Genomic DNA, 19678 nt, shown 5'->3' with positions numbered 1-19678 from the left:
AGCATTTTAAAGTCTAGTTTCTTGAGTTCTTTATATATTTTGGAAATCAGACCTTTGTCTGTTGTAGGGTTGGTGAAGATCTTCTCCCAGTCAGTGGGTTGCCTTTTTGTCTTGGTGACAGTGTTGAAACAGGATCTTAACACTGTTACCTAGGTTAGCCTATAATTCAACTGTGTAGACCAGGCTGGGCCTTGAACTCATGACAGTCATCTGGTCTCAGTTTTCCAGCATGCCTGATATTAGCATTATTTTGAGTTGTATTCCTATTACTTTGTTCCTTTTTATTGTTGAGCAGCATCATGTTGTATAACTGTCACAATTTGTTTATCTGTTGATAGTATTTTGTTGGTTTCAGCATTACGGTATGGAGAATGTTATGAGCATTTGCATGCATAGCTTATTATCGGCAAATGGTGTTGAATGACAGCTTGGTCATGTGATAGGCTTATATTTATTGTTTAAAGATACCACCACAGTTTTTTTTACCCACTTCCCATTCCCAACAGTTTGTGAACATTCTGATCCACCTTATCAGTACTTCATGTGGCCAGTCTTCCTGATTTCATCTATTTTGGTGTGCACGTGGTGGGATCCCATTGTGCTTCTAACAGTCCTAACGACCATCATCTCCTAACACACTTCTGCTGTCAGTATGCCTACTGAAGGATCATATCTGTTTGCCCATTGCTAAGGTGGACTCTTAGGTTTTGTTTCTGAGTATTGTGTTTTGACAGTTCCTTTCCAAATGCAGGTCCTCAGCTACTTTCCTCCACACTGTTTGATCTCTTTCCTGTAAATAGATGGTATTGATTTCAGAGAGCAACTTTAGACTTACAGAAAGATCAAGAGCATGGCAGAGAATTTTCATATGGTCACTAGTTGCTCTTCTTAACTGGTTATGTTGGTATAGGGCACTTGTAATTGATGAACTAAACATTTCTGTAAGCTAAGTTTTATAGGTTATTTGGATTTCTATATTATGTGCTTTTATGTTCAGTACACATGTATATATCATAGTCATATATTTCTTAATGGTTGAATAGTTTTTATAAAATCTTTCATGATTTTCATGTGTATGTGTTGTCTCACAAATTCCCAGTTAGAGGGATTTGTGGTTTTGTCAGGTGCTCAAATTCTGGTTCCCTCTGGTGTCTGACTTTGGTACTACAGTTTCCCTGGGGCTGCTGCAAACCACCCCTCCTTCTTGCTAGTCCCATCCCAGCCCTCTGGCTTCTACACAGTTCTGGGTCTTGCCAATCAAGAGAGATCATCTTGGGCAGCCCTGAGAAGTCAGAGCATGAGCCACATGCTCTTCTGTTCCCTGTTACTCACAGTGGGAAGCTGCTGGTCTTCATCTATCTCGTCTACACTGCAGGCTCCTGGAGTAGCAGGGCAGTCTGCTGTCTTTTGTTCTCAGCAGGGCCCTGGCATCTAGACATACCATGATCTGTCCACTCTCTGGAACAGAAACCTGGCATTTGGGCAGTCTTTCAAAGTGCCACAATATTGGATTGCTGGTGTTTCCCTTCACCAGGAGAAGACAGAACAAGGCCATTCTGCCTGCTGGTCCACAGGAGATGGCAGGATGGACAGAGGCCTGTGATTGCCAGGGATTTTCCTGTTGGAGATGGCAGTATTGTGTCCTGTGGTCCAGATTCTTCTTAATTTTATTTTATTTTACTTTTAAGTTGAAACTAAAGTGATTTCCATACAGTATATTATGTATAGTTTCCCCCATCTCTCCACACTTCCAACCCATGCCTTCTTTCTCTCCTAAGAAAATAAACAGACAAGTAAAAAGAAAAACAAAAAGGGTAAAACAAAACAAACAAAACAAGAAACTAAGAAAGCACTAGAATGTACACACATACACACACCATAAAACACTGAACATCAGAAGCCATAAAATATAACCGAAAGAAGAGTAAGATGAAAGAATGAATGAATGAATGATAAAGTCAAATAAAACAATATGTGACAAAAATAATTCTCCCTGAATGCCTCTGAGTTCATTTTGTGTTGGCTATCTACTGCTGGGCATCCGGCCTACCTTTAAGTGTGGTTCTTTTACCCATTGAGACTTCCTTGGAGAAACTACTTTTCTTTTGCTTGTGGTTGCTAATTGGGGTTAGCTTCTTCGATGGGGATGGAAGGTCATGTCTACCTTCCCATCTCTGCACTGGGACTCCTTCTGGTTCAGATCTGTGCAGGCCCAGTGTGTGCTGCCACACTCTCGGTGAGTTCACATGTTCACAGTCCTGTTGCATCTGGAAGACACTTTCCTTGATGTCATCCATCCCTGTGGCTTTTACATTTTTCTACCCCCTCTTCCACAGAGTTCCCTGAGCTGTGAGGGGAGGGGTTTGATGAAGACATGCCATTTAGGACCGAGTCTTCCAAGGTCTCCCACATCCTGCACACTGTCCAGATGTGGGTTTCTGTGATAGTTCCCAGTTACTGCAGGAGGTAGCTTTCCAGTGTGGGCAGTCAGATACTGATCTATGGCTATAGCAGAATGCCTTTAGGAGTCTTCACTGAACTTTGCCTGTGAAAAGATCTGCTTTATGTGTGTTGTGTTGTTTTGGTATCTCTGTGGTACTGGGGAAGAATAAGAGTCTGACTCTTCGGAGTCTTGCTGGTGTCCGTTCATGTTGCATCTTTAGTGGCAACAAGTTGCTGTCCACAGTCCCAGCAATTGTGTTGTTAGAACAGTAAGTTCTGAGTCATCAGTGAGCAGTGTTTGTTGATTTTTGGTATTTTATTCTTGCTGTTGTGTTTGTGTCCGTTACCCACCTGCCCCCCACACTTTTTTTCTGATCTGGTATTATTTATTCCTTGTGTTTTATTGGGTATAGTTAACCTCTTTAGATTGAAATGTTCCTTTTAGTACCTTCTGTAGGACTGGATTTGTTGGTAGATATTGCTTAATTTTGATTTTATGGTGTAATGTCTTATTTTCTCCATCTATGGTGATTGAAAGTTTTGCTGGGTGTACTAGTCGGCCCGTGTCTGTGGAACATTATCACCACGATGGGGAACATGGTGGTGTGGAGGCAGACATGTGCTGGAGAAGGAGCTGCAACTTGTCGATATGCAGGCAACAGGAAGTAGACTCTCACTGGGCATGGCTTGACATGAACCTTCAAAGCCCTCCTCCTCAGTGACACACTTCCTCCAACAAGACCACACCTCCTCCAGTAAAGCCACACCTCCTAAAAGTGCTCTTCCCTTTGGGGTCATTTTCTTTCAGATCACCACAGTCTCTGTTGAAAAGTCAGATATCATTTTAATAGATCTGCCTTTTTATGTTTTTTGATCTTTTTCCCTTGCAGTTTCAAAACATTTTTTCTATGTTCTATACTTTCAGTATTTTGATTATGATGTGCCAATGGGCTTTCTTTTATGGTCCAGTCTATTTTGTATTCTGTATGCTTCTTGTACCTAGATAGGCAATTCCTCCTGTAGGTTAGGCAAGTTTTCTTCTATGATTTTGTTGAAGATATTTTCTATGCCTTTGACTTGGGCTTTGTCTCCTTACTCTATTCCTGTTATTCTTAGATTTGCTCTTTTCATAGTGTCCCAGATTTCCTGGATATTTTGTGGCAGAATTTTTTCCAGATTTAACATTTTCTTTGACCTAGGTATCCATTTCTTCTATTGTGTCTTCAATTCCTGAGATTCTCTCTTTCATCTCTCGATTTCTTTTGGTGAGTCTTGCCTCTGAGAATCCTGTTTGAGTTCTTAAAGTTTTTATTTCTTGGTTTCCCTAAGTTTTGCTTTCATTTGTTGATTCTCTTTCCTCTCTCAGGTCTTGAATGGTTTTATTCATTTCCTTTTACTGTGTTTTCATAAATTTCTTTGAAGGGTTTTATTAATTTCCTCTTTAAAGATCTCTATCTTACTCATAAATGCTATCTTTTTTTTTCATGTTTTTATTTATTTATTTATTGAGGATTTCCGCCTCCTCCTGAAATGAAGGCAAAGAAGAAAACACAAACTGAGGACCAGGTGGTTATGGAAAATCTAGGTCAACGAGCAGAGTCTACAGAAACAAGCATAACCAATAGAATACAAGAGATAGAAGAAAAAATCTCAGATTCTGAGGACACCATAGAGAAAATAAACACACAGATCAAAGAAAACAGCAAAGCCAACAAAGTCTCAACACAAAACATTCAGGAAATATGGGACACAATAAAAAGACTTCTCCATAAATGCTATCTTGAAGTCTTTGTCCTGCTTCAGCTCTGTTGCAATACTCAGGGCTGCTGTGGTAGGGTTGCTGGCTCTAGTGAAGGCATATTACCCTGGCTGTTATTGATTGTGTTTTTACTTTGGCTTCTAGGCATCTGGGATTGGGAAAATTGTAATTCTAGGTGCTCATATCTGGTCTTGTCTTGGTTGGGTTGTTGGTTCATTCCTTGGTTTCTATTGCCCTCTCTGATTCTTATGAGGGTATGGTGGTTGTGTATTGTCTGGTAGGGAATTGTTTTCTGGGATCCTGATAGGTGTGGCCTCTGGTAATTCTGGGTTAAATGTGTTTCTAGGTATTGGGAACTGACACTTAGGAATGGGGTTGGGCTGGAGTAGCTGGTTGAAGAGGTCCATGAGAGGGAGGAAAGGAGGGTATTCCAACAGGACCTGCTTAGTCCTCTGCAAATGGGGGTGGGGAAGAAAGGAAGGAGAAACACAGCAGGTACCCTACTACAGATGTGGGAATGAGACCTAGGGATTAGATTTAGAGGAGAGAAGTCTGAGTGTGGAGATCTGAAGCTCCCCTACTTGCTTCTCTGGCTTGGCTGGCAGGTTCCCAGGGAAAGCCTGCTGGAGTTGGGGGTGTGATAACAGGATGAGTGGAGAGGAAGGTTTGAGGAGGTCTGTGTGTGATACACTGGAGATGGGGGCAGAGGGGAGTGGAGGCTGCAGCAGGTGGTCTACTACAGACCTGGGGATGAGACTGAGGGAAGTGGGGGTGGATTTGAAGGAGAAGGGGAGCTATGAAGATCTGCAGCTACCCTACCCGCTTCCTTGGCTGGAGTGAGTCATAGACTTCTGATGGAGAACCTGGGAGGTGAATGTGTTCGGAAATTTTCAGAATGATTACCAGCTAAGTGAAATGATGTGATGGACTCAGAGGTGACATCACTTGGATCATAGTGACTACAAACACACACTGACTGCACAGACGTTTCCAGGCCTCCAGAGGGTTCTCTTGCACACCAGCAGAGGATGGATGCTGTCACCTAGTTCTGCCTGGTCACTTCCATGCTGACTCTGTAATCTGTAGTGGCATTTCATTTGTATTTTAGTAAATAAAGCTTGCCTGAGGATCAGAGAGTATCAGGTGTGATAACACACACCTTTAATCCAAGTAGCCACACTAGTTGCCATAGAAACTGGGTGGTACATGCCTTTAATCTCAGACCTAGAGTGGAATATAAAATGGGAGGAGACAGCTCACAGTCTCAGTTTCTATCTGAGATTCCTGGATCGGACTGAGGTAGAGGTAAGAGCCGGTGGCTAGCTGTTTTGTTTTTCTGACCTCCAGGTTGAACCCCAATTTCTGAGTTGTTATTAGTTGTGCTGTAGTGATCCTTGGGAGGGTGTGGTCATGTTGCTTCCCCCTACTCTCTTTATTTGCTTTCTCTCTGAGACTGAGAAGGCTTACATCGTGACTCTAGACTTTCTCCACTTCCCTGCCATACTAACTACTGGTTGCTTGTTAAATTCAAACGCTTTTCTTTGTTTAGGAAGATAAAAGACACAAACCATCTACCTTACATTTCTTACTAAATGCATTACTTACGTATTTGTTCCTTTTCCAATTTAGATAAAACTGGATGGGTATTTACTCTCCCACGTTGTACTAGCCTCCTGGGAATGTTTGCCGATATCAAATGCCATAAGAAAGCCCTCTTCAGGATGAAGCTCGTGCTCCAATAAAATGGTGGTTCCCAGTTATTTTGTTAGATAGATGTTAAGCTTGTCCCCAGGCTGAAATTTAGACTTTCCTCGGAAAGCTATTCTGCTAACCATCAATTCACAGATACATGGACTTCGCAGCTTCAGTCTGTTCATTATTTGATTGGCAACACTTTCTCAAGGGAGGGAATGACTCTGGAAATCAGAGGTCTTCACATGAGGAAAGACCGACAGACAACTCTAGTGTTAGCGTGTACAGCAGAGATTATAAACACAACGAATACGAGCCACCTCACAAGTGGATACTTACTTTGTTTTAGACATCAATTTTAGTACAAAGAGACTACTCACGTCTTCCCCATCCACTGTAAAAATGCTCCATCTGTTCATGTTTGTGAGGTGTGTTTCCTGAAGAATGTGTTTAAAAGTAGTGCGGAAACAAACTCCCACCAAAGTGCTGCCTCTTTTTGGTTTCCCAGGGTTTTTTTTCTTTTCTTTTCCTTTTTGTATTTTTCTTCTTTTTAATAATCAAAGACTCTCTTTTACATATAGGGATTTATCTTTGTATTCGTTTTTACAAGAAAAGCTGTCAAACAATAAATTCAGAATTCTAAACATTTTAAAGGATGATAAAAAAGCTATGCCTGAAATCGCTTACATTTTAAAACATAGGACAAAGTAGGCTTTGTGTATGTAGCCATTTGTAATTGATATTTTTTATTGAAATATGCTGACATAAATTGTACATATTTACAGCAGTAAGTTCCATTTCAGAAGTTTCACAGTTACAGCAGCCTTTCTGACGTGCCTTCTGTCTTTTGCTGCACAGTTCAGATCTTGTGTACTGAAGCAAACAATGCCGTGTTTTAGAGCAAAGCCACACGGTTAACGAAAAACGCTGAGTGAGGGACAGCCCGCAACCGCAAGGGAGGCTGGGAGTCCTGAAACTGAGAGCGCGAGCGTCTCTTGTGTCCATACCTGATAGCATGTGATTTGACTTTTGTATTTTACAGGAGTACACAATCACTCGATGGATGACCCACAATAGAAAGAAGGCCATGTGGGGGGAAGGGATGGGAATCAGAGGCCACTGAACAATTCCTTAGTCACAAATTCACTGTTTACAGGGCGATCCGCCTTTGAGTTGAGTAAATCACAGTCTACAGGCTTCATGGATTTTGTCCACAGATAGCTTTTGAGATAATGAAGGCATAAGTCACTTGCTTTTTAGCACATAAAAAAGAAATTAATGAAACAAAATACTCTAATTGAATCCCAAACAAAAAGGGACAAACAAGCTTACTGTATGAAATTTGATTTCAGATGTAAAAAGCGACAGAAGATCACAGATGCTGTGAGACAGACAGCAATTTCAGTCAGAAAATGCAGCATATATCGATACAAAATAGAAATCTTGAGTTATAAAAGTAAGGAGTCCATCTTTTCCTTTCTTGGCACCTGTTCAAGCCTGCGCCATTTCATTAAAAAAAATTTCTACAGGTTTTCAGAAATAGTGTTCCTTGCCATTTAGTTTCTCTAGTGGTTTGATAGGAATACAAAAACCATTACCAGCTCATGTTAGGAAGAAAAGGCTGTGCCAAAGATCAAAGATCACTAAATATCTGTTTCCTTGCAATGCAAGAAGTGTGCCTTCTGAAAACCAGAGAGGAATTCTTTTATTTGCCGGAATTGTGGAATACTAATCAGGATAACGAGTTTGCTAAGTCAGATTTGGCAGGAGGGTAGATCGTAAAATTGGTTAGTGGAGATTCAAAAACACCACGTTAAAACCCAACTACTTAATGTCCTCCGACAGGTTTGGTGAACTTAGCTGAGAGGCAACAGAAGGTGTGTGTTTCTTTCCGCGTATGTGTAGCACCTGCTTTGGAAGTCATAGCTATTTCACACAGAACGCTATGAAGGAAAGCAGCAGACTCTTGTTTGGCAGGTGTAGATAAGGTTCGGTTCAGTCCAAGTTTTTTAGTGAAGTTGTTGCCAAAGAGGTGTTTGAATCACTGCCGGCAGCAATGGTCATTTCTTAGTTTCTAGCTTAATGAGACTTGATTTTCCCAGCCCCACGCCATAGCTTCAACCCCCTTGTTAAATTCAAGGGAAGTGAAAGAATTTTCCAACAGGTGATGGGCAGCCAGGAGAAGTATTTCGAGAGAGCCATCTTCAATCCAGATGCTTTTCTCTCGGAAACAGTTTCTGTTTATACTGCATTGTAAACTATAATTTTCATTCCTTATCTTAACCTTCTAAATACACCAACGTTATATCAGCCATCATGTGTCCATCACAACGGCACAACATGCTGCCTGGTGGTGAAAACCAAAAGCTGACCTTAAAGAATTAAAGCATCTTTGGACCTTGTAAGTATTTAGATCATTGGGAATTTCCAAAAGCCTCAGGCAATCTTGAACTTTTAAAAGTGTCATGTGAGGACTATTATTATCAAGAGAATTATTGGTTTATTTTAAACTATGGGGTTGAGCCACAGTGAATAAATACATGTGTATAAAATCATAAGCATTCCCTTGTTAGAAAAATAGTGGATGTTCTGAATAGAAAAGGTTATTTGGATACACAATTCTTACTACACTGAGTTAGAATAATCCAGGGGCTTTCTTAAAAATATCTCAGGGGCATTCCTGCAAAAATGCATTTCAAGCTTCATCCAGTGAATATTTTTTTTTTTAAAAAAAGATAAAGAAATCAGACAGTAATATGTTGATAAAAAAGAAAAATCAAATACACTGAAATCCAACATATTGGGGAGAATATACATAGAAAAATATACTACCCAGTAAAACTGGGGAGGCTGGCTGTCACTGAGAGGTACGGTGTGTGAAGTCTGTTTCTTTTACGAAAACATGTAAGGACACAGCAGGACTGTCAGTGGTTGAGAGGTTCATAAAGATTGTTCACATTCCCTGCTTTTCAATCCTTGAAAAGCAGTGGTGAGTGTTAGGAGCTGTCCCTTCTTCCTAACTAGTGCCAGGTCTCTATTTATGTGGTAGAAGACATGGACCTTGTTGTACAATGTCCTCCATGATTATTCTATAATTCATGTTGGAGTTTCCATTGGCAATGCAATGTCATTGCAACTTCAAACACCCACAGAACATACATTCAGAAGACTTTTTAATAAGGCAGGAATAGAAATTAAACCAAAGAAGAAAATGTTCCTATTTTTTATAAAGGAAAAGAAGAAGCAATTAGGAGGGAAAATTCAGTTCTGCTAGAGCTTGTGTTCAATGGAGGTATTAGAAGATTATGTCTGCCTACTAAACCAGTGGGAGAAAGAATCCCAATGACCACCCGGCATGGAGTCAGCCAGGGCTCCACTGTAAGTATGATTTTATGTTTTAATTTGTTTAGAGATTTTTATTCATGAGATTCTACAAAGGACTTAGAAAATGGGTGTATACTCTTAAAGACGAATTTTTTAATAGAGGCAGAATATTTACAAGAGTATTGGAAATACACATGATATCCAGTTTCACTGGACAGAGTTGCTCCAAGAATTGAAAGAGTACCAGCAGGCGAAGGGATGAGGATGGAGACTTGGATGGATATTTTGGGTGCTGGTGGCTTGTTCTCTAAGTTATCATTGAGGTGGAGCTAGGAAGAGCATCCTAGCACTGACCATAAGATGTAAAACTTGAAGTGTAGCAATAAGAATATTTGGGAATGATGCCTGACTACTGGAATTAAGGGTAGTGAGGGTCTATAGCTCAATTCTGAAGGGGCTAAAGAGAGCAGTGAAAAGCATAGTGGACGTGCGAGGTGAAGGCTGTCCAGACAGAACAAGTGGCTCACAGTGAAGTAAGTATTTTTTTTCTAGGACAGAATACAAAGTCCATCAGTAGAGTTATTGGTATTTCCTGTATCCTCCAGGTTGCAGAGATTCTATAATTTAAAGCAGTTTACCTTCCAAACTCAGCCAAACTGGGTTGTTCAATCCTCTAATAATGCTGTGAACCTAAAGAAGGGAGCCCAGCGAAGCTCTGTGGTTGCACAGGCTTTTCTTCATCACTCTCTTTGAACAATGAAAGGATGTTCTGTGGGGAGTAGAGAGAGGGCAGAATGAACAGAAATAAACCGAGCAGCATCTACTTGGCACAGTATCTCACTCCGGTGTGTAAGAGCTGTCTTCTTCCAAGTTCTTCCACATATCGTTTAAATACTCTAGAAGCCCATATCATCAAGGTCAAAGGAATTAAATATAGATTGGATGGGAGAGGTAGAAGCTTTGTCTTTGGAGGCAAGAAAAATTGGGAATGAATACCCACTTTAACAGTAACTATTAGATCTGGGTAAGTTATTTAAACTCTTTGGGCTTCTGTGTCCTGATACTTGTGCTAGCATAATTTCATAGGGCTGGAGTATAGGGGAAAGCATTATATTATAGTGGGAAAGTATTTTTATAGTTTAATATGGGGTAGTCATTACTGGCTATCTCCCCAAGGCCATTCTTAGTTTCTTTTTGTTATTAAACAATTATTAGTTAATTAACTTTTGTACATTGTATAGCTCCATTGTAATATCCATTGTAAATATTCATTGTAATATTTGTTAGAAGTCAGGCACAAGAACTATACTCTTCCAGGAATGGTTAAGGCGTGGATGTTTAACTCAACCTTGGCCAACAGGACAAAAGGGATGGTTTCTGAGGAAAGGTTTCTTGCCTATGAAAAGTAATCCAAGGCAGGACTTAACCTGTTTCTGCCCCTCAGGATAACTATCTGAGGAATGGCCTATGCAACCCTGGTGCAGCTATACTGAGGGCTGATAATATTCAGAGAATCAGAGAAAGGTTTTGGGTCTTCTATTCTTGAAATCAACACTCTAGACCAGTCTCTTCTATTCCTACTGTTATAGGAGCTAAGAATGTTTGGATTGTAACAACATCCTTTGAGAGTTACCGTTTGTCACATGCTTTGGAATGGATCTCAGCAGATACTGCTATGTTAGCAAATGGTAACCTCAGTTTGGACTTAAACACTTAGGGATGCTTCTTGTCTCTGAAAAAAAATGATATTATTAGATGTGACTCCATCTGTAGATTAAAAACATCATGGGAAAGCAGAAAGGAAAGCAATCACCTCCTCGCCTTAAGAGGAGGGCACATTAGGGAGTTGGGAGAACCGTCTTTGGAGGATGTCTGAGACTGGGAGAAAAATACTCAGCTAATTTTGCAAAAAAGAAGGTGTTCTCATACACTGACATCCAGCAGGAAAAATGGTGTCTTCAGGCATTACTCTAACAATTTTCTTTAAAAATTCAATATAATAAATGATAACATCCTCCAACAAGTAAGATGGAGAAGAAATACAATTAAAGCAATATATGACAGCTCCACATGGAACGGGATGAGAAAATATTATCTTAACAGTTAAAAGGCTCCAGGAGAATCATAAACATTCAGTAAAAATTAAGAATACTTGTCAAATTCATTTTGGTGGTCATGTTCAGAGACTGGACTGGGGTAGGGTGCATTGGCTGGAGAATAACTACAAGACTAATTGCATTTTAATAAACTTTCAATTTTTTTTGCCATGACTGTGTCTAAGATACTAAAGCAATTTGATTTGGTAAAGTGGTATAGCAGGACACGAGGGGAAAGGAGAGACAAGGATGAGTAACAGGCTCTAGGGTACAGAAGCACTTTCCTCTCAATGGGAAGCTGCAACTGGCTTGAAAGCTCAAATATATTTGCTTGTTCCATTTTAGAGACATGTGAAGTTCAAAACTTGAGATGTCACCGTAATGCATTTGGGCTCAGATACTGGTTAGCAGTTGGCTTTCCCATCCACGAGGGAGGGTTTTATGGCTTTTTTCTTGACTGAGTTACAAAGAATGATTTAAGAACATCTGTATCTTTCAAAGATCTAAACATGGAGACCAGATCACATGAATGAATGTTATCTGAGTGTCCCTTGATACTTTTCTACAATGGAAGATTATAGTACAGAATATTATAAAAGTCATAAGATAATTTTGCTACTTGCCTGCGTGTTTGATGAGGTTTGGAAGAAATCTGAGCTAGTATCCAATTTGCTTGACGTCAAGGGGCCAACTCTCGAAGGCATGTGACAAAGACTACTATTAGATTTGCGGGGCTGTATCAACAGAGACCATGGTACACCAGCACTGTTTGGTTCAACTCCCATGTACACGAGCCTCTCTAAAATAACATTTGAGACCTGGTTCTGGAAGAGAACTTGAAGTCATCTGCTGGCATGTCAAAGGTCACAGGCCTGTATGGAGGCACACCTCCATCCTGATTCCAAGGGGTCTTCCTTCGTTATCTCCCCTCCTCCCCACCACTCTTAACCTTCCAGCATCTTGTTTGGTGTATGTTTAGGGAACCTGCGTTCCCTAAGTGGAGATGCTTTATGGAGGGATGCATCCTACACTATTTTGAACAGAGCACAATGGTTTGTGCAATTACTGACTCTAGAATCAGCTAGAAAGTTGATGGGATAAGGTGAGGTGATACATATGTAGTATAAGTCTAGGAGAAAGGTACAGAAAGGAAGAATTAGCTCCAAGTCCTAAAGGACTCTCTGTAACCACAAATGTTCTACTTGTGTGATAAGCTATTCTCAGAGGAGCATTGATGAATGCAGCATAGATTTACCATGCTACTGCTATTGAGAAAAGGGCCTTAGCTTTAAGTTCTGGTATAGATAATACAATCACCCACAGGTCAAAGTCATTACTTTCATTTCTACTGTATTTGAAATAAGTTGGGAAAGAAAAGATGTTTGTAAACATGTGTACTCTACATAAAAAACAAATAAAAGTGATTCAGGGTCTTCAGAGGTGGCCACAATGAAAAGATTTCCCTCTGAACACCTTTTAAAGGCATTATGAGTATGAATTGGGAAGAATTATTATAATTCTTTGTTTGTGAATTTAATGAAAAACTGTAAGTTTAAAAGTTGAAGCTGCCATCTAAATATGAGCAAGATAGCATATGAGCTTTGGCAATGAGATGGACAATAAATAAAAGAATTGATTTCATTGGGTATGTAGTTGGGAAATATTAAGACAGAAGAGTTCACCTATTTTATAAAATTCAAAGATTTCAAAATACACATATAATATTTTAATTATTTGAACATATAAAAATATATTTGGGAGTGTCTCCTGTTTCCTGTTTCTCCTCAAAGGAAAGCCCAGAAAGAGGCAAGAGCCAGGAAATGATATTGCTCTTGTTTATCCTTTGACTTTGGAATGAGACTATTTTAATGAATGTATCTGTGACCCTGTATCCCTAAGGCAAATAAACCAGGTTATTTGACCTCACTTATACTGATTTGTTTTGATTGTCCACAGAACGGAATATGCAGGGAGTGTTGCTCTGGAGAGTGGGGTTCCTTCTCAACTGGTTTAGGAATTATCAATTTTCCCAACTTGAATTCCCACTGGAAATTTTTTTTGATAGATCCAATATTCACAAAAAGTTTGGGAGCCAATGAAAAATGATTGAGTTCCTTGATGTGAGTCCGTTAATATGCCAAAGATTTCTGACTAGGTAAAAACCTGTTAGAGTGCTTCAAATTTAATGGGAAATTCCTGCCGTGGGAGGTGTTAGAACAAACACAGAACCCTCATTCTTACCCTTTTATGAATTCAATGTTTTCTATTTTGTAATTCATTTATTAAAAAGAATTTCTTTCAAATGCTTGCTGCAGATCCCAACAATTACGCTTTCAATCATTTTCGCTGATGTGCTGCTATCTGAAGAAAAGCTAAGGGAAAAATCACAAAGTGTTCTAACCTGAAAATTGGCAGAATGGATTAGTTCCACCAAGGTGTGTTTTGTGTGTTCAGCTGGTGGTGGGGCACGTCTCAGGATTAAAATGCTCCAAAATAATAGCTCTCTGTGTATGCTCTCCTACCATGTAAAACGACACAAAGCATCTTACCTTTGAGGAGGACACCTTTCCCTCTACCACTAAGAAACCAATCTCAATCTTCAATTGCTCAGATAATTTGAATTTCTTTTGGTCCCATCACCCTCTCTGGGATTGCTTGGAAACACACTTTGTGGCATAACAGCTCACATCCTGAAGGCTTCTGAAAGAACCCCGAGAACTTGGAGAAATAATATCTGGAAATATTTAATTACCAAGTTCTTCAAACTCAAGCAGCTCACACTGCACGTGCCCTTCCCCTTGTTAAATGCTTTTGTTTGCCTTCTCAATCAGTTCACACCAGACTTTTTCTCTACCTTTGAAAGTAAGGACATGGTTACCTCTGTGTCTGTCAGGTGTGTGTCTGCCAACCAGTGCTATCAAAGTGTTGTCTCTCTCTGCACCCCTGCCTATCCTTCAGATGTTTCTTGTCCACCCTGATGAAACCCAACTATTCTATTCATTTTTAATCTTATTAGAGAAGTTCTAGAAAACATAGTTTAGAAGCTAAAGTTATTGGTGCAAATGAAGCTTTGGATTACCTGTGGGTTTTAAGCATCCCCTCAATCCCTGACCCCTTGAACAGCATCGGTAATTCAGTTCTTGATGATACAAATAGCCACAGTGAGTGAAAACAACTTATCTGCTTTTCGTGACTGTTCAAGGAGCACATTGCTCAGTTCCGATTTCTGCTGGTGCTCTGTTCTTTGGCCCCACAGGTTGGCAGCCTTCTAGGCAGCTGCTGTCCCTTAAAGTGGGTAAAGGCATGAGGCAGTGATCACAGACACCTGGCTATGGCTTACAGCAGAGCCACACAACTGTATGCATGAAAGAGCAAGAGCTGGAGAGATTCTGATTTGGGCCCAAATCACTAATCATTTCACTTTATGAGTAAAAGCAAATACTTCATAAGCTTACATTATTTACAATATCAGGTTTTCCAAACATCCACCCAAAGTCGAGGACCAGCACATCACAGGGAACAGCTCAGTGAACTATGTACAGAATTTACAAGGAAGTTTACACAATAGCCCACGTTCCATTATCCGATGTACCTTTGCGTTTTCTTTCAGATACATGTTTTTCTCTTCTGTTCATCCCAGAAACAGCTGATTGAACCGTCTTGAGCAAATGCTTGCACATTCCTTTCACCTTTTCCTAGGATACATGATGATATTTTAATAAACAAATGGCGACGCATCACCCTTTGACAAGATACCATCCAGAATTTGGGACATGAGAAATCTTGGAGACTCTTCTTCTAGAAGGACTATGCTATATCCTTTTTTTGTTTAACTTGGCAGATTGTAATAAAACCTGTCTAAACAAATATTCATAAGATAGTCGTTGGTTTAGGACCATAGAATTTTGTCAATTTTTTTTTAAAGGAAAGCCCGTCTTTTCAGACCCTAAAGCCATTACTCTTTTTCTGCACCACATTTTTCTCACTGAATTTCTTAAGCTCCATCATTGACTGCAATGCACAATGAAGGTAGCGTGCACACAGACACAGGCTGCTCACTCAGCAGTCTTGCCAGCCAGCTGCTGTTCCTGTTTGGCAACAGAGGTGATGGCGATACTAATCCTGGATTATTCAAGCAGAAATGAGCCTTCATCTGGGTCTTTGCCTCAGAGAACTGCTAACTGGAAGGAACATCTGCTATTTTAAGCCAAGGGAAAAAAAATATGGGAAGAAGGGATGAGTGTGCGATTATTGTCAAGTAAAAGGTGTGATGTCTACTCTTCCCACAGCAGGGTAAGTCTTCCACACAATCAGTCTCACAGTTGAACTGTGAAAGACGGGGTTCTCTGGGTGTGAATGAGGCATAAGGGAGGGAGTCTGTCATTTTCAATTTCTTTCTTTCCTTGATGGAGGGGATGACGGCTATTTTCAGGGCAAAAAGAAATCAATTTAATCATAGTTAAACAATAATTTTTGTATAATGTAAGCGAAATCTTTCAACCAATGGGGCCAGTGTGAGAACATTTAAGAATGTTTAATGATGTTTATTTTGTATTTACAATATTTAGGGCAAGAAGAGGGAGAATGGCAGAGAAGGAAGGTGCTTCCCTGTTACTGTTTGGCTTGGGAAGGGAACAGAGAGGAGTGGAGTAGTCTGGGAGGTGTTCAGAAGTTATGACAAAGATCTTGCCCCACAAGTGTGACAGCTCTTCAAGGCTGTGGGCTGCCATTGCCTCTGAGATCAAAGCCATTTGACTGGATTTGCATACTGATGTCTGTGATCCCCATATCATTTCATGTCCAGTGGGCAGTTCAGGTCCAATCATTTTACATTTTAAAAGGTTAAAATGTAGGAGTTCAAAATGTTTTTTTTTCCCTGCAAAAGATGATTTATATCTGAAACTACAACAAAATCACTTTAGATTTTAAAAAGGACAATATAGAACTGAAAACCAAATGATCACAATCTTCTATGAGAAGATCTAAGGAGACACTTGTCTCTGATTGAGTATTTCTTTCTTGAAAGCCTTTTAAACAGCTTTGACATCACAATGATTAATTTCTGTTCAACATCAGGCACATATTTCCCTTCCTATGTTTAAAATAAACGGCCGCATGGTAGCTCCTGGGTATTCATTGGCAACAGGAACCCCCATTCCATTCCACTCTGCCCTAGCATTGTGCATGGCATGGCATCTCAGCCTTGGGAACCGAGCAGAGCTTCCTATGGATGACCCTGTAACCATAGGATGAGCATAGCTCAGCCTGGGAAGCGTGTTTACACTTCCTGAAAACCTAAATGAGAATTTGTCCTCAAAATCGCAGGGCTCCTCAAGAAGTTGGGGTGATCAGTTTGTTTTTTTCCTAAGGTGGAGTGGGCTTTTCTATTTTCACTAGTGTCTGTTATTAATCCAGCCACTCTCGCTTATTTAAGGGTTTTCTTTTCCTCTTGCTTTCTAAATGTATTTTTCATATTATCCCCTTGGACTCATTCTTAGGAATTCCAGCTTTCCCTTTCCAATTGACTCTATTTTTAACAGCTCTCGCTTCTCTGCACATTGGTTCTCTTTGGAGAGGAGAGCCAGACTATCACACGAGGCAGTCATCTTGATTAGCCCTTCAGATTCCTCATCACATGCACGGATCGTGGCCTCCATCCATGGCTGGTCAATTTGTACCCTCACTCAACCTTGCAAATAGACATATATAATTTTACAAACTCATTCTGAAAGCAAACGAGGTTTTAATGGCATAAAAATGGGAAGGACTCAGCAGCAGCTTGTTGAGCGTGTTTACAATTGCGTCGCTTTATTGAAAGTCATGAGACCCATGACCCAGAATCACGCATCAGCACAGACGAGGCTGAGCAATGACAGTGATTAATGCGTGTAGACAGGCAGGGTCCACACTTCAGGGGCCAGTGCACATGATTAAAGGCTCAGTGTTTTGTTGTGATGAGTTTCTTCTCTCTGTGTTTTTGCTACTTTAAAGGTCTCTTTAAGCTGGAAATCTGGCTTTGGAGGAAGACACTGACATGGTGGATGAGCATTCCCCAGGCCATGCATTTTGTAGTTTGAAATGCAGAGCTCAGAAAACAGACCAAAAAAGTTTCAGGAGAGTCCTGTGTGATGAGCTTATCCCTATTAGACACTGCTCTGTGGAAGGCTAGGCGATACATACAATTTGACTTAAGATTTGGCAGTGCGGATAACTGCCCAGGCACCTTTTCATAACACATAAGTCTTGCCTTGCTCAGAGAAATAGCATTTTTTTTCCTCAAGGGAAAAAAAAATTGGTCTTCACCTCCTTCAAATCCTTTACCAGCTGGACCCCACATGTCCTTTCTCTCTTTCTTTCTGGAGCAGGGACTGTGGAAATATGACCACATGGTTTTCATGGCATCAAGAGAGTCCAAAGTTTACAAAGGCCAGGCAAGGCTGCTTCCCATAATGGTCAGCAAGGAAAAGATTGATTGTCCCCCAAACTTCTTATTGTTGACAAGGAAAGAAAAATGTTCTCAGTGACTACCAGATAGATCAGGTTGGATTCGAATGCTAACTTTGACCATCTGGGCAGTTTGAGAAAGAAACACTTTTAAGGATAGCCACGGTCATTGTTAGATGGACACAGTAGGGTGAGTTTGGGGAAAAAGGTGACTAACACTAGCTTTGATGTCCCTCTTTTGTAGAGTCGAGAAGCCTTTCTAGAAGGGACCCAGGAGAACTTCAGAAGGGAGGGGAATTGTCTGCTATATCCCTGCTTCCTGAAAACCTGCTATTTGTCAAATGGCTTTTTCATCTGAGATGCTGAAGTTAGTTGTTTTTTTTTCCTGTCATTAAAAAATCATTATTTTTTGGCAGAATGAGATGATTACAGCTTTCTCAGAACACAGTGCTGGTGGACAGCAAGTCCACTGTACATTTTCATTTTTAAATTATTCAGTGAGATCCAGGGTGACTAGGAAAGACTACCAACAGTAGCTACCACGCATCTCCTTTTGTGTTTGTAAACAAAGCAATTGATGGAATGCTGAAAGAGAGCTAGTAACCTGGACCACTGTGTACACGAACAAATACCTTTTGTTGTTGCTGAAGTAAACATGGTGTGATAATAAAAACTGACACGCAATACCAAAAACCAATTGGATGGCTGAATCTCTGACCTCCAAAAACCACAGCAGTAATCGCTGTTGGGAGAGTGTGGGGTTAGAAAACAAGCCAAGGAAGATAGTCTAAACCGAACCATGAGACTGACTTTAGTGGACATAGTAAAGCCAATAAACGACATTAAAAAGAGAAAATGTGATGGGGAAAAACATTCGGGACCACTTGTCTATGGAGTTCACGTCAGTTAAGTCAGGGATCTTCACTTTGAGTTGCGAGGCACGCCTGCGGATGCGCCCCTTGCCTGGCACCCCGTGCCTGTCCAGCCCGCGCCCGAAACCCTCGCGGCTGCTCAGCGGCTTGCGGTACTGGATGCTGGCGCTGTCGTACGAGTACATGGTGGCCTTGGGGTCACTCACACCCGTGAGTACCTCGGAGCCGCTGGTCTCGTTCCTGATTTCCAGAGTGCTGAGAAGAATATTGCCGTGGGCGTCGACCTGAGGGCAGAGAGGACTTGCTCAGGCACTCACCAAGAACATTCATCCACTGTCATGCTGTTGTTGGGGGACTCATTGAGCCTTTCCATTTCGTGTACATTGACCCATTTCAAGATAACTGGCTCCATGTGCCGCCTGACAATGAAGATTATCTATAATTCATCTATCTACTCTATCAATCATCTGTCAGTCATTATTGTGTATACCAATCTTTGATCTTCTATTAGCCACCTCTCACCCTTTATCTCTGTCTTCTGTTATCAATTTATATCAATAAGCTATCTCTATCAATTATTTGTCTACTTCCAGATTATGGATTTATCTTCTATCTACCTATCAACTGTCTGCCTGTAGCTATTAGTCATCTATCATTTGCCTATCTTCTATCATCTATCAATCATCAATTTCTATCAATTATCCATCTGTTATCTATCTACTTATCACTGAGCTATCAATTATCTTTTTTATCTTCTATTTACCTATTAAGTCTACTTATCTCTATTAATCTCTATTCACAGTTATCTATCTTCTATTATTTATCTAGATAACTATTCTAAATCTATTAATTATTTTCTCTATCTCTACCTTTCTATTTATCATCTATCTGCTTCTATCTATCAACTACCTACGTACCATCCATTTGTATCATCTATCTATCTATCTATCTATCTATCTATCTATCTATCTATCTATCTATCTATCGTTCATCTATATATGTCTGTATTATCTATCTATCTACCTATCTATCATCTATCTATCATCTAT

General features: G+C 40.3%; 1 protein-coding gene across 1 annotated transcript in view; it reads right to left on the bottom strand.

Annotated features, from left to right (window-relative positions):
* Positions 1-6606: 6606 nt before the first annotated feature.
* The window catches only part of Gabrb1 (gamma-aminobutyric acid type A receptor beta1 subunit), a 391388-nt gene continuing 378316 nt past the window's right edge, over positions 6607-19678 (bottom strand). Inside the window, exon 9 of the mRNA XM_005359318.2 lies at positions 6607-18913. Within this exon, the coding sequence (XP_005359375.1) occupies positions 18569-18913 (345 nt within the window). The 3' untranslated portion in view covers positions 6607-18568. The remainder of the gene's footprint in view (positions 18914-19678) is intronic.

This window comes from Microtus ochrogaster, linkage group LG1, assembly GCF_000317375.1.
Source record: "Microtus ochrogaster isolate Prairie Vole_2 linkage group LG1, MicOch1.0, whole genome shotgun sequence".
Classification (NCBI taxonomy): domain Eukaryota; kingdom Metazoa; phylum Chordata; class Mammalia; order Rodentia; family Cricetidae; genus Microtus; species Microtus ochrogaster.
Note: the sequence above shows the minus strand (reverse complement) of the source record. Positions and strands in the feature narration are given on the sequence as shown.